The following is a 13,876-nucleotide window of genomic DNA, read 5'->3' on the forward strand; positions in this document are numbered from 1 at the left end:
AAAAATTACAGCTCTCCAAGGAGCGTTCAAGTAAGGAGCAATGTTTTGTGGTTATCCTGAGTAAGCCACCGGCCAGGACGCGTGTACCAGTCACCGGGCACGCCGCAGGAACCGGCGGCGAGCCGTGCCCCGGCGGGGCGTTCGCCCGGCCGCTCGCCAAGGCCAGGCAGGCTGTGGCCAGCGTGAGGGCTGCGCCGGGCAGCAGCCGCCACCCCGGCTGTGAGCGCCACCCCGGCCGCGGGTGCCCCGTCGGCTGCAGCCCTGCGGCCGAGCCGTTGGGCGGGCTCTGCTGCCTCCCGCCGACGGGGCCGCCGGCCGGCTGCGGGGTGTTGGTGTTGGCGCTGGCGGGGGGGTGCCGGCGCGGCTCCCGCCCAGGCCCGGGCCGTGACCCCGCTCCCTCCCCCAGCCCCCTGCCGTATTTAAGGCGGGCCCGCCCAGCGCTCCGGGCCGCGCCGCCGGTGCTGCCGCCCGGTACGCGCCGCTGAGAGTGGCCAGGCGGGCAGCCCGGCGGTGGCAGCGGCAGGCCCGAGGGCTCTGGCAGGACCCGGCGCCGCGCCGCACGGAGGCGGCGGGAGCAGCGGCCGGGCTCGGCGGGGGGAGGCGGGGCCGGGCGGGCGCTAGCGAGCGGCGGCGGCAGAGCGGCAGGGGCGCGGCGGCGGCATGGCTTCGTCGCAGGGCAAGAACGAGCTGCGGTTCGCCGACTGGATGGCAGCGCTGCCCAGCAGCATCCACCGCACCCCACTCACCAACCTGGCCATCCCAGGTAGGGGCTCCCGTCTCCCCGCCCCGCGGGCTGCGGCGCGCCGGGCAGAGCAGAGCGGGGCGTTCAGCGCGCACCAGTGCTCCGCGCCGCCGGGGAGGCAGCGAGCCCGGGGCAGAGCCGCGGTGGTTCCGCTCCTGCGGTGCCTCACCGTGCTCCTCTGCGCCGCCCCGGCGGTGAGCAGCGGGGCAGGCGCGGAGCGGGGTGCTGGCCGGCCGCAGTTCCTGCGCCTCGAGGTGCAGTGAACTTGGAGGCGGCGGCTGGAGGAGTGACCGGGGCCGCTGCCCGGTGGTGCGGGCGAGCCCGGTGGTGCGGCGAGCAGCGTGCCCCGCAGCCGCTGTGCAGACCTGGCGGCCCCTTCGCCGGTCCTCGCATGCGAGCGAACGCCGCGCGCTGCCGGTTCCCTGCTGAAGCTGCGGCGTCTGAGCACGGGGGAGCCGGGGAGGGGAGCGGGCTGCCGCGGGGGCAAACGCGTGGCACCGCTGCGTGACTTATTTTCTTGTCGCCTTCAGAAAACACTCAATCTCAACACTACTTTAAGTAAGACGAAAAATGGCAGGTCATGGTGCTCTGTCTGTGAACGCGTTCTTGGCTGTGCTCTCTGCCTTTCCTTTTGGTAAGGTATTAACTACAGACTCGTGCAAAATACATGGCAGAACCCAAAGCAGTGTGGCTGATTCAGATGATCCCTGGTTTGAGGGAGCACCCCATTTTGCAAGACTTCTGTACCAGCATCTCGCCCCTTCCGAGATGTCTGACAGACATGAGGTTTCGGAGATGCTGAAGCCCTAACATCTCTTCAGTTCCTTATGAGAAAGAAACGTTTACTTCTTACAAGTTTTGCGTAGCAGCTGCTTGTGTTAGAGCAATTTTTATGACACTAGTCAAAGATCCTTTTTTTAAGACAATGTAATTGCAGCAGCTGTTTGCTAGAACGCAGTTTTTGTAGTTCCATTCAAACGCAAGTCTGCCCTTTTAAAAATCACGTGCCTCTTTGTTTCTACAGTTTACACAAGCTATGTTTAGTATTTTACTTGCTGCGCTGGTTTTTGCTATTGGTTGAATATATCCTGTGTCCCTGTGAGGCATAGGAATCCAACATAATTTGATACAACAGTTAGAGATGTTGGAGTTGTAAAAGCTTTTGCTGTTAATAACTTGTCAATAATCCACAGGCTGTGGAATTTTATTATGGAATATTGGCTATGATGAAAAATGAATCTCTGATTAATTGGGCCTTTGCAAGTTAAATGTATTATTTTAGAGACTTTTTTTTTTTTGGTTTTCAGGAGATCATGATCAAACTTACTTGCTTCCAGAAGCAAGAAATTGCCTTTGATGTGCATGACCTGTAACTGGCTTCCTTGACTGAAGCATCATGAGGCTGTTGTTATTGGTGCACCCATCTCATCTAGACCTCGGTTACTTTCTCGTAGCCTCTTTGTAAAATATAGAACAGTTTTTCACAGTGGATGTTTTTCAGAGCTTTGGCAGTAATAATAGGAGCTTTCATACCTTAACATGTTTAAATTAAAAAAACCCAAACAAAATAGCCTACTGTGATCTGTAAGTGCCAGTTAATCCCAGCACAGCAATAAGCGGTAGGCAAGTTCGGCAGCCTGTAAATGCAGAGGCTGACCCCTTACACTGGCAGAAGGGTTTTGTTAATGTAACAGCCACGCACACAGTCTCAATTCTTGTGAAACAAGCAGCAAACTTATATGACTTGAATGGCATAGTGTTAAGACCTTTGAAATTTGCTGTTGTTAGTTTAAGTTGGCGCAAACCTCTTACCTGCCCATCTCACACTTAAAACAACAGCTTTGGCAATAGAGCCTTATGGCAATATATTTCATATTAATTTATCAGTTAGGGATCCTGGCACACAGGCTGTAGATATTGGTGCAGTTTAAATACTATCTTCTAACAGTATATTTACTATTATATTCAATGGAGTGTAAAAATATACAGGATTAGTGCAAAGGCAAACATGGAATTGGTTTTGACCTTTAGGAAGAAGTAGCTTGATAATGTTTATTTATATATTCATAATGTTTATTTAGAATTTTCCTCCCAAATGACCACAGCTGAACATTAATGCTATGTGTGCATAATAGCTACTAACATATAACTGCTGTTCAAATAGTTAATGCAATGAATGTGTAGAAGTGAAAACCTTGTATGAAAAATCTTCTTAGTTTTAACTTGCAAATTTTTAACTGTTTTGGAAACTAATGTTTACTTAGAATGTGTTAGTAGAATTACTGCTGTATTTTGTAAATAGCATTTTTTTTACATTGTTGATTCTTTTTTTTCTTACCAAAAGAAGTTAATAGTACATTTTTATTTTCCCAGCAGGATGTAAACTTCCCTCGTGCAGTAGGAATACTGATTTTGACCTTAATTCAGCAGGATAGAATTCAGTTCTGGAGCCAGAGTAACAGTCCAGTACTAATGTAGAAGAAAAACCATTAACCTGAAAATGTTAGAATGAATTTTCCAAATTAATGTATCACCACTTATCCAATACAGAGAATCTTCCACTATATTAAGGGGAAAATGTTGTTGTTTTATTAGAAATCGTCAGTACGTTTCTCCTTGTTTAGACAGAGTGGTTGGAACTGAGATGATACACTGTTTTGTTTTTGCAAAGACATGCATGTAACATTTTAACTGTTGCAAAAAGAAGCAGAAACGTCTTGGTATTTTGTCATGATCTTATTTAAACAATACTGTTGAAAGTATGTTACGTTCATATTATGTTTAAAAACATGATTGAGCACACGTTTTTATTTTATTTTAAATGGTCAGTTTTTAAGCGTATGCAGGCACAAATTTGTCACCACTCACACTTGCATAGTCAGTGCTGTATTTTGTTACTATTTAAGTAAATTCATTTACTTGTTTCATTCTGTGCAGTCCAAGCCAGGTAGTTTTGTTTTCCTACGACCAGGAATCCGGTGGATGATGCAGAGATCTCTAATATAACTTGTGCTGGCTTTGTCCATCAGAAACTTTTCCATTTGGATTTCTTCCAAATACGAGCAGGATGCGTTATGCCACAGTGTGTTCTTCTTTCATTGTGCTGTCTATGTTTTCTTGCACTGCAAATGATGGATTTTCAAGTGAAGGATGCCAGTAACAAATAATAATATACATTGTTTGGAAATAAAGTAATCTTTTAGATTCCAGAAATACCATGTATATTTAATCTATTGCTGTGACAATTAGAACAATGAAATATTATATTCTTAGGATTTCAGCCCAAGGCGTGTGACTCCTAGCATTTGTAAACTACCTCTTATGTTTAAAGATCTGTCCGGCTAAACTCACAACAGCCTGGCTAAGAAAAAGGTGGAGGATTGTGGATTATTTTCTTTGTTGTTGTTTGCAGGGAGTGTCCTTCAGTAGTTGGTAAAGTGTAGTTTTGTTCAATGCCTGTGCCTCTTTGACCAGGATAAGGAATAGTTTTCTGTAAACAATGTATGTTTATGGGACTGAAATCTTTGTGCCCCCAAGTTGAGGCTAGATGGCGAGGTATAGAAAGCCTATGTATTCTGCTGCGTTGGTGCCCTCTTTCTTAATCTGCGTGGAGGGTATGAGCTGTGTGCAATGCAGTAAAATAAACGTCAGTAGGCAGCATTTCCTTATGAATTGACCCACTTACTGATGAATTAACTTTCTCACTGGCACTCTGTAAATATGTATCTAGTTTTGTATCGGTGTTTTTTTATACAAATGTGTCATACATGTTGCCTTTTCCCCTGGACCTAATATTGCAAGCCTCTGAGCACATCTGTAAAAATAAGCTATGATGGAAAAAAGTATTTTCTTCCCCAAGTAACTAATCCTGCCACCAAAATTAGTGCTAGCCTAAGATTATGGTTATCTTCATGATAATCAGGATATGATTAATCCTGACGTGTGCTAGGAACAAGTCTGTCCTTCACATAGTATAGATAAAACCTTCTGAATTAGAGACCCACAATATCCCTCGAGTGCGTGATTTTGAGAGTTGGGACTCTTCAGGCTTTTGTTTCACAGGAGAGTTTTCTGGTTTCTTTGAGCAGATGAAACCTTTGGCTTCTGTGGCTGGAGGACTCGCTGTGAGCAATTTAATTCTCAGTGAAAATCATTTTCACAGTGATACCAGCTTGGCAGCTATGTTTGCTTAAGGTAGTTCCTTAAGAGGAGTGCACAGACCTGACTGGCTTCTTTTTGTTTCTCAGATGATTTAATTTGCTCTACAAAGTTCTTTGTCCATCAGCCAGAAAGCAATTACTACATGTGGCAGAGCTAAAGTTGGCTTGTGATAAGCATGAAGCTGTTGGCAAGTGGAGTATTTTTCACACTATCCATCTTTAGAAAGGGTATCTAAGACTTGAAATTTATATTTCCCACTGTCCCACCATAACCGTGCTTTGAAAAGAAAGAGCAAGACTTCACAGAGAGTTAGTTCACAAAAAGAGAGGGTGTGTGTTAGCGTCACAGATATGTTAAGAGCTGAGAGATGGTACAGATAGGCTTGGGAGCAGTATGCATGTTACTGGAATATTTTAGCCATTTTGTGAATGACAGCACTGCTGAGGCAACATAACAGATCTGTTTCAAAAACCTTGAATTCCTCTCTTCCATTGTAATTCTTTGCAAATGTTCAAGTAATTACTTCTTAGGTGGACATTTCTCATCCTGAGCCCCACAAAGAAATTCTTTTGTCTTAAAAATAGCTGGAAATACTTTCTTGTTGGTTACATAGATAAACATAATTTTTGCTGTTTAAATGTAATTAGGGAGCTCTTGAGTTTTCAGCTTGGATAGCTGATAAATTGGATGCTTTTAGAGTGAAGAGTGATTGTCTTTGGTAAGCACTTGGGACCTGTTTCATCCTTGTCTGTCCAGTGGTGGTCAAGAGGACCTCTTGCCAGGGTCCGATTCTGTACAAAAGTAGCTCCACCTAGAACTGTAAACTAATGATGCAGGTAAAATTATGAACATATCATGCAGGTTGCCCATTAGCTGTTGACATGTATGTAAGTATCTGGAAGAACTGTTCCTTTTATCAGTGCACCCTGTACTCTATTTCAGCACTCTTCTACCTGAAATAAGTACTCTGTGCTTTATTTTCCACTAGGAAAGGGAGCGAAGATCTTCATAATTGACCTCCTTAACTTTCTTAGAATAGCTCTTCTTTCTTGATGGTCTTTTCACATCATGTTTATCCACAAAAGTGAATAAAGTCTCTCGCTGACACTGCACGTGCTAGTGTTTGCTTTCCAACCCTCCCAGAAATATCTCTGTGATAGTTTCCTGTGGCATTCACCATTAATTTCCCCTGCTGTAACATGTTTCTAGTATGCACAAAATGAAGCTCTTTCATCCTTCACGCTGCTATAAAAATCAAACAGTTCAAGCCCTTCAGTTTCTTGCCCATCTGCTACAGGAAGTAATTTGAAACTGCTTTTGCTTGTTTCCCAACAGGAGCTATTTATTTAATCCAGCAATCTCTGTCCACTCCGTCTCCTGCAGCTTAGTTCCAGCAGAGCTGGCTTCTTCTCTGACCTGCCTTGCATTCTGCCACAATGGCAGGTATGGCAGAGGGATCGGCTTTATTGCCATCTGGAATTATTCCTCTCTTTCCACCTCACTGAATTCCTGTTTCATTTCCTCTCTTGGCCAAAAATTTAACTGTTCTGTGTATCCAGACTGCCCTTTTGACAATTTTTAACTCTGTGTTAATTATGCGTTTTGTGTTTAGTAACTTTCTACACAGTTCTTACTATAGTGCAGCTTGTACTGTCTTTCACACAAGATGATACTTGCTTTGAAAATGCTCAGTCAACTACGCAAGAAATTAAGAATGCAGGTGCAAAGTGGACAAAGTTAGGGAGACTATGACATTAAGTCCCATAAGAGAGCTCTGCAGTCTCTTCTACTGCTCCCCATAGGGGTATTAATTAAAATTTTAGCTAAGTAATTATAAATTGTTTACTACATCTGAAAAGTATTTGTGTTGAGGAATACAGTCAGATTTGTGTTTAACAGTTCTGCTCTCCAGAGAGCAGCCAGCTCCAGGGAGAAGAATCTCCACACCCATCTTTTCCTTTCTTCGAAGGGTGTACAAATTAATAACAGGTGATTTGTGAACATATTTGCTTGTGCGGTCCGTATAGTAAAGCCCATGGGACACTGCAAAGAATAGAATTTGGAATAAAGACTGTTCAGAATCTGAAAGTTTGGATTTTAATGTAAACTTCTGTGAACTTCAGTGTTTTTTTTGATGGACCTACTGCAGCATACCGTGGTTTAATCTTATTTCCATTGTTTTGAACAGCTGTATGGTATCAGTTAAGAACTGTACAGAAATACTGAAATACTGGGGCAAATCAGTGTAAACAAATGCAGTGAAACACTTCTTTTTCCCTTCAAGTAGCTTGCCAGAAATGGGAATCACTAGTGATTTCCTCTGGGGGACACCCACCTACAAGAAGGGCAGGAAGGAGGATCCAGGCAGCTACAGGCCTGCCAGCCTGACCTCTGTGCCAGGGAAGGTTATGGAGCAGATCATCCTGGGTGCCATCACACAGCACATGCAGGACAGCCAGGGGATCAGGCCCAGAGCACGGGTTTGTGAAAGGCAGGTCCTGCTTGATGAACCTGATCTCCTTCTACGACAAGATGACCCGCCTAGTGGATGAGGGAAAGGCTGTGGATGTTGCCTACCTGGGCCTTAGCAGAGCCTCTGACGCCATCTCCCACAGCATTCTCCTGGAGACACTGGCTGCTCGTGGCCTGGACAGGTGCACTCTGCGCCGGGTATAAAGCTGGCTGGCTGGCCGAGCCCCGAGCGTGGTGGGGGATGGAGTTACATCCAGCTGGCGAGGGGTCACCAGTGGTGTTCCGCAGGGCTCCGTGCTGGGGCCGGTTCTGTTTAATAGCTTTATCGACAGCCTGTACGAGGGGATGGAGTGTCCCCTCAGTGAGTTCAGAGGTGACCCCCAGCTGGGGGGAGCGTTGATCTGCGGGAGGGCAGGAGGCTCTGCAGGGGGTCTGGGCAGGCTGGAGCGATGGGCCCAGGCCAGTTGTGTGAGGTTCAACCAGGCTGAGTGCCGGGTCCTGCCCGTGGGTCACACCAGCCCCCGCAGCGCTGCGGGCTGGGGGCAGGGGGCTGGGAACTGCCTGGGGGGAAAGGGCCTGGGGGGGCTGGTCGGCAGCCGGCTGGGCATGAGCCCCCCGTGTGCCCAGGTGGCCAAGGAGGCCAGCAGCATCCTGGCTGGTGCCGGGAACAGCGTGGCCAGCAGGGCCAGGGCAGTGCTGTCCCCCTGCACTGGGCACTGGCGAGGCCGCCCCTCGACTCCTGTGTTCAGGTTGGGCCCCTCACTGCCAGGGGGACGCAGAGGGGCTGCAGCGTGTCCAGAGACGGGCAGGGGGCTGGTGCCGGGGCTGGGGCACAAGGCTGGTGGGGAGCGGCTGGGGGAACTGGGGGGGTCAGCCTGGAGAGGAGGCGGCTCGGGGGGACCTTGTCGCTCTCTACAGCTCCCTGACAGGGGCTGTAGCAGGGTGGGTGTCAGTCTCTTCTCCCAGGCAGCCAGCAAATAGAACAAGCAGAAATGGCACCAGGGAAGGTTTAGATTGGGTAATAGGAAAAATTTATTCATGGAAAGGGGTTATCAAGCATTGGAACAGGTTGCGTAGGGAAGTGGTTGCATCACTTTCCCTGAGGGCATTTAAGACAGGCACTGTTAGGTTAAAGGTTGGACTCGATGATCTTGACAGTTTGTGCACCTGCCTTCATGTATTCATGCTTCTGGTGGAAAACTGTACTGTTATATTTGCACAGCTTGAGGACATATTTCTCATTTTTATAGTAAGGGATCAATTTATTTACTGTATATCATAGGGAGCAAAGAAATAATTTGTGCTAAGAAGTGGTTGGTTAATCTAGAGTTCTGAAATAATTTTTTTTCTACCATTGGCTACATGGAAGAACAACTAAACAACAAAATTATAAATTGCAATTTTAAGTACCAATGGTAACCCTCCTTAAATTGTCATCTGTCCAAAATGCTTGAGGGAGAGCTGAAGGTCTTTCTTCCCTCATAGGTTAGTGCCTGTTAGATGGGGACTAAATGCTGAGAAGTGCTGAATGCTGATAGGTCTCTTGGAAGCTGAGGGTCCTCAGTCTTTCATCGGCTCAGGTCCAAGTATCCAAAGAGAAGCTTCCCTGTGTGATGTTCCTACTGTAGCAAAATGCCATAGGCACTTAGTTGTTTTTCTTGCAATGTAATGGAATATACGGTTTCCTCTGATTGCAAGTACAGATTTGGTCTTTTTCTGTCTATTTTAAAACCATACCATAGTCTTCACCATGATCTAATTTCAAATGAATCACTAGAACAGTGTTCAGATGCTCTCCCACCTTTTAAAATGTATCTGTTCATATTAAATAAAGTTTATCTTAATCTAATGTCTTATCTGGTTAGCTCTCATACCTCAGGCTTAAATACTTAATCTTAGAGTTTCAAGTATGAAATAAAATATTGCAGAATAGATAAAAAAGGAGAAAGGGAAGGAAGAAAAAAATGGAACTACAAGTACAAGAGGCTTCACTCCCTTCTGTGTGTGATGCTTAGGGTGTTTCAGATGGTTGGAGATGTATGACGTGTTGCTGCTATGAAGGTGAAAACCTATCCATGAAGTTTATTGGACTATAAATTTTGCTTGAAATTTAGAAAGGCCAGGATAAAGGGCACTGAACTAATAAATTCTGTAGCTTTTAAAAAAAAACCAACAAAAACAATGAGAAGAATAGTGTACTTTGTGTTTTACTTTGTTGTTGTGCTATTGTCCACAACATATTTGTATTTTGATATTTTTTAAAAAATCTTATTAAACATTTGGAATGTATTTATACTTTGGCAGCCATGCAACTTGGTTTTATAACTGCAATAGGCTACTAAACTGGGAAATAAGTGAGAGCGGGAAATGAGTACAATATATGAGTTACGTGTAGTGCTATGTAATCAAACTGTTGGCATAGGGCCTCAGAGTTTGTTTTTGCTAAATCCTTTTGTTAAAACTTTGCATTCTTCAAAAATAGGTGCTTCAAACTAATCTGAATGTTCACACCAAAGACAAATGACACCCTCTGAACTAGCACGTGACTGGAACTTCTGATGTTTCATTTAGTTGCCTACCATTAAATGCTAGAAGAGAAATGGAGATTTTCTAGTCATTTTTATTGTCTGTGAAGTTGCTGTATGAGCTTAGGAAAACTGTTAAAAGTCTCTACTGTGTTTTCTTCTTTGTAGACCCTGGTAATCTCAAGACAACCACTGGTACTGAGGCCTGGGTTAGGAAGTGTGCTTCACAGGTTGTGAAGCACTGACCCCTAAGCAGTGCTTTGGGAGGAAGGCTGGCTGTTGGTTTTACACTGCAAAGCTCACGCAGGCTTTTAGTGGAGTGCTACTTTCCAGTCATGTGAATGCCACACAGAAGCTGCTTTGTCAGCAGAGAAGTTTGAGTAGGTACTGATTCTAGTTGCTGGCACAGGAATGCCAACATGTTCGCTAATTTAGGATCAGTCTTGTTTCTTTCTGTTGAAGCCCTTGGATTTTGCAAGACTGCTTGTTTTAATCATGTAGGTAATGTTCACAAATGCTGTCTCAGAAGCCATGCAGGCTGGGAAGGTGGTATTTCTTCTATATCGTATAGGCAGATACATTTTCTGTCATGAGATCAAAAATGTGTCTTTTGCACTGGGTCCCTCTTCTGCTTTGACATTTCAAAAGTGGCTCATCTGTGTATGATGGACAGATCAGGAGATCACTTTGAATCTACTGCAGAAGACATCTGCCAGTTGCTTTTTCTGTGGCTGGAAAGGAAGGAGGACTACATTGGTGCTCTGTATTGCACTGCAGGAGGAGTGAATCATTAGTCAGTGCACTGGCGTGAGCTGGGGCTCGTGAGTCTGGTTTTGAACAGAAATTCCCCAGTTATTCTCAATGACAGAAAAGGAGAGAAGGGTGTTGACTGGAAGTTCTCCTGGAGGCAAAAATCTAACTTGGACATTGAATAGCACATGCTGTGGGTTTGGCTGCATTCATGTCTGTATCCTCACTGTACTAAAAAAAAGTGCTTTTATGGGGTTGCATCATTGAATCCCCAGAACATCTTCTCAGCAGGTGCATGCTGGAATTAGCTGCGCTCACTGCCTGTGTGTAATGGGCTTCTGAGTGCACTACTGGAGTCAGCAGCATTTTTGGTTTTTTTTTGGTCAACAAACTGCGTGTTTAAATTAATGTAAGTATGAGAATCCAAGTCTGGAATTTTCTGTTTCGGGCAGTGTTTGTGGGTAGTTTGGTGGGTTTTTTTGAAGCTCCCCCCCGCCCCTTCCATGTTGGTATAATTCTCTCACCATCCCCAGCTGAAGTGCAGGCTTTTCCAATGGCATGGAGATGCTCAGGTTTGATGAACTTTAATCTTCAAAGGATTGCTCGGTTAGAATTTTGGCTTACCCTGCTTCTGATGCGAAATTGACAGCCTTTATGCTTGCCAATAGGAGAGGTTGCCTCAAAAGAGTACTGTCTGGGATGGGAACAGGGAGCACATATATTTTGACCTTTAAATCAGTATTCAAGGCTTATCTAATAGTGCAGGCTTTTGCTGCAAAAGGGAAAAGAACTTGTACCGTTAGCCAAGCGTTTCGTGCATGTGCTTAGTGAGTGTTTTGAGAAACATTTTATAAGTTGACAATAAATAAGGAGAAATCAAACCAGCTTCAGTAATTTTTGGATGTAGTGGTCTTAGGGGAAACAAGCCAAGGGACACTGTGAAGGACACAAACAGTACACGTACATGTGAATGCTGCTGCTTTTAGTGTGCAAGAGGCGGGAATCCTTTTAGAAATAGGTGTGGAATATGAAGAAAACTGTTTTTTTTAAGATCAGCTTTAATGATCTGGCTTTTAGTGATCCAGGCCTTTCTAGCTGGGAATGATGTGAGTATGAACCAGTAAAATCTGATGTGAACATGTTTGAGAGCTTGGGATGATGTGGTGGAGGTACTGCGGAGAAATGGTTTGCTTTTGCACCATTATGTATTTGGCCATATCACTTCTGCTCTGCAGGAGTCAGAGCGAGTCGCTGAAAGGTTGGCTGGTTACATGGTGTGGGAGATGCAAGGGATCTAAGGCCGTGGTGGGAAGCGCAGTGCTGAAGGAGATCAAAGGTGCAGTTAGTTCAGTGCCCTGGCTATGGCATCTTTTCTGGCCTGTGTCAGGGAAACTGCTTAAGGACAAGGTAAGGCTCAAGGGATATTTCCCCTGATGTGTACCTTCTTACTCTTCTGGGCTGTGGATTTCTTGAACAAAAAATTTGCATCCAAATTATCATGTTGCATAACCCCTGATAGACTGCATTTCTAGCGTCTTTAGGGGAGCTGTGCCCCTTAGTCTGCAAATGGGGCTGGAGTAGAGAGTTCCCCTATTGCCTTTGGCTGCTGGAGAGTGCAAGTTTTGTACAGCCACGGGGAGAGGGCGCCAGAGGGTTTGTGACATTGGGTCAGTGATGGGACAATGTGACAGGGACAAGAGAGGACTGAGACAATTTTGAGTCCCTGCTTGTGGGACTGCTTCATTTCTGTCACTGAATAGATACTGGATAGAGCAACAACACCTGCGCTGGGGGCAGTGGATGCAGCCTGAACACCTCCTTCCCAACTGAGCATGGATGTTAGTCTTGTTTGTGGTCTCCTGGAGCCTGTCCATCTCACCAGTGTCCATCTCTGCAGTGATGGAGGGGTATGGCTGGAGGACATCCTTTTCATTCACCCAGTGCACAGTGGTTTCTGGCTATTTACAGTCCATATAAATCAACATCCCTCTGGAGGAAACATGTATCTTTCTGAATTGCATGTATTGTGATACGTACTCTAGAGGAATTAACATTTGTGTGGCCTCTTTAAAGCCCAGCCTGCTTCTCGGCTAAGTCTTCAGGCAACAATAAGCCACCAGTGTAATTTTCAGAACCAGATTTTATCTTTCTTTGGCATTGCTTTTCCCAAATGTGCCAAGAGAGATAAGGTTTCTTAATCTTTAAGGCACCTTTCTAGACTGCGAATTGGCTTGAATTTTATCAGAGAGGGGAGGTGATGGTGTTTTGTTGTCACTTTCTTTTTAATAATAGGTGTTTTCATGTTTCAAATGTTATTCAGAAGCGCTGATAAACTTAATACATTGAAAGCAACTTCTCCCAAGTCAAGTGATAGATAATGCCCTTTCCTTTTGAAATTGCTGCTGTCTACAGGATCGTGCTGTGCCTGGAACACTGATGCCAAGAAACTAAACACAATCCCTTTTATGTCGCACTTCCAGTCAGGTGTCATTTCAACTCTGCCTTAAGTGTGGGATACAGGCCAAAAACACTTTGTTAGTAGATATATAAAACCAGTAGAAATATGGGTAAGTGTTCTTCTAACATAGAAATTGCATTTAGAAGTAAGTGGGAATAGGCTAGCAATTGTGTCTCTGTCTCAGATAATAATTTGTGAGCACCGTTTTAGGAGTCAAAACTCCCACCAATTTATGGACAAACCAGGAAAGATGCAGGTGGGAGGAAAGGAAACAGGCTTGAAACAAGCTTTTTGCATGAGTTCAACCCAGTTCACAGTTAAGCTTGCGCATTTTGTTTTGTGGGGTTTTTTTATTTCTTTATTTTGGACAGTTTATTTGTTAGTAGAATTCACAGACTGCCAGGAGAAATTCTGACATTAGTCTGACTGGGACTGGTTTTCTACTGCTTTGTACCATGTGTAAATGCAGATCTGTATCAAGTGTCACTAAATCAGAGCAGTAACTCTGTATTTTTACTTTGTAAGCTATGCGGCGGTGTGGAACGAAGTCTGTCTTTGTTAGTTCCTAATGAATAAATTGCTCTGAGCAGCTGAAGAAAGCAGTGCTGATTAGATGATGGGCTTAAATATGGCCCTCTAAAATACCCAATGCAACTCATTTGTCAGAAAAGTAAGTATCAGCTTATGTTACTTCCAGTCTTTAAGTTAACCATTAATGCATAGCTACATGAAAGAAAAGATAAATTGTCTTCAAAGTGAAAAAATCAC

General features: G+C 44.9%; 1 protein-coding gene across 2 annotated transcripts in view; it reads left to right on the plus strand.

Moving 5' to 3' along the window:
- The first annotated feature begins 456 nt into the window (after nt 1-456).
- The window catches only part of PLCXD3 (phosphatidylinositol specific phospholipase C X domain containing 3), an 85,027-nt gene continuing 71,607 nt past the window's right edge, over nt 457-13,876 (plus strand). For both annotated transcript variants that reach the window (XM_056325560.1, XM_056325559.1), the window contains exon 1: nt 457-763. In XM_056325560.1, coding sequence (XP_056181535.1) covers nt 661-763 — 103 coding nt within the window. In that variant the 5' untranslated portion in view covers nt 457-660. The remainder of the gene's footprint in view (nt 764-13,876) is intronic.

The sequence above is a fragment of the Falco biarmicus genome, chromosome Z (genome assembly GCF_023638135.1).
Source record: "Falco biarmicus isolate bFalBia1 chromosome Z, bFalBia1.pri, whole genome shotgun sequence".
Classification (NCBI taxonomy): domain Eukaryota; kingdom Metazoa; phylum Chordata; class Aves; order Falconiformes; family Falconidae; genus Falco; species Falco biarmicus.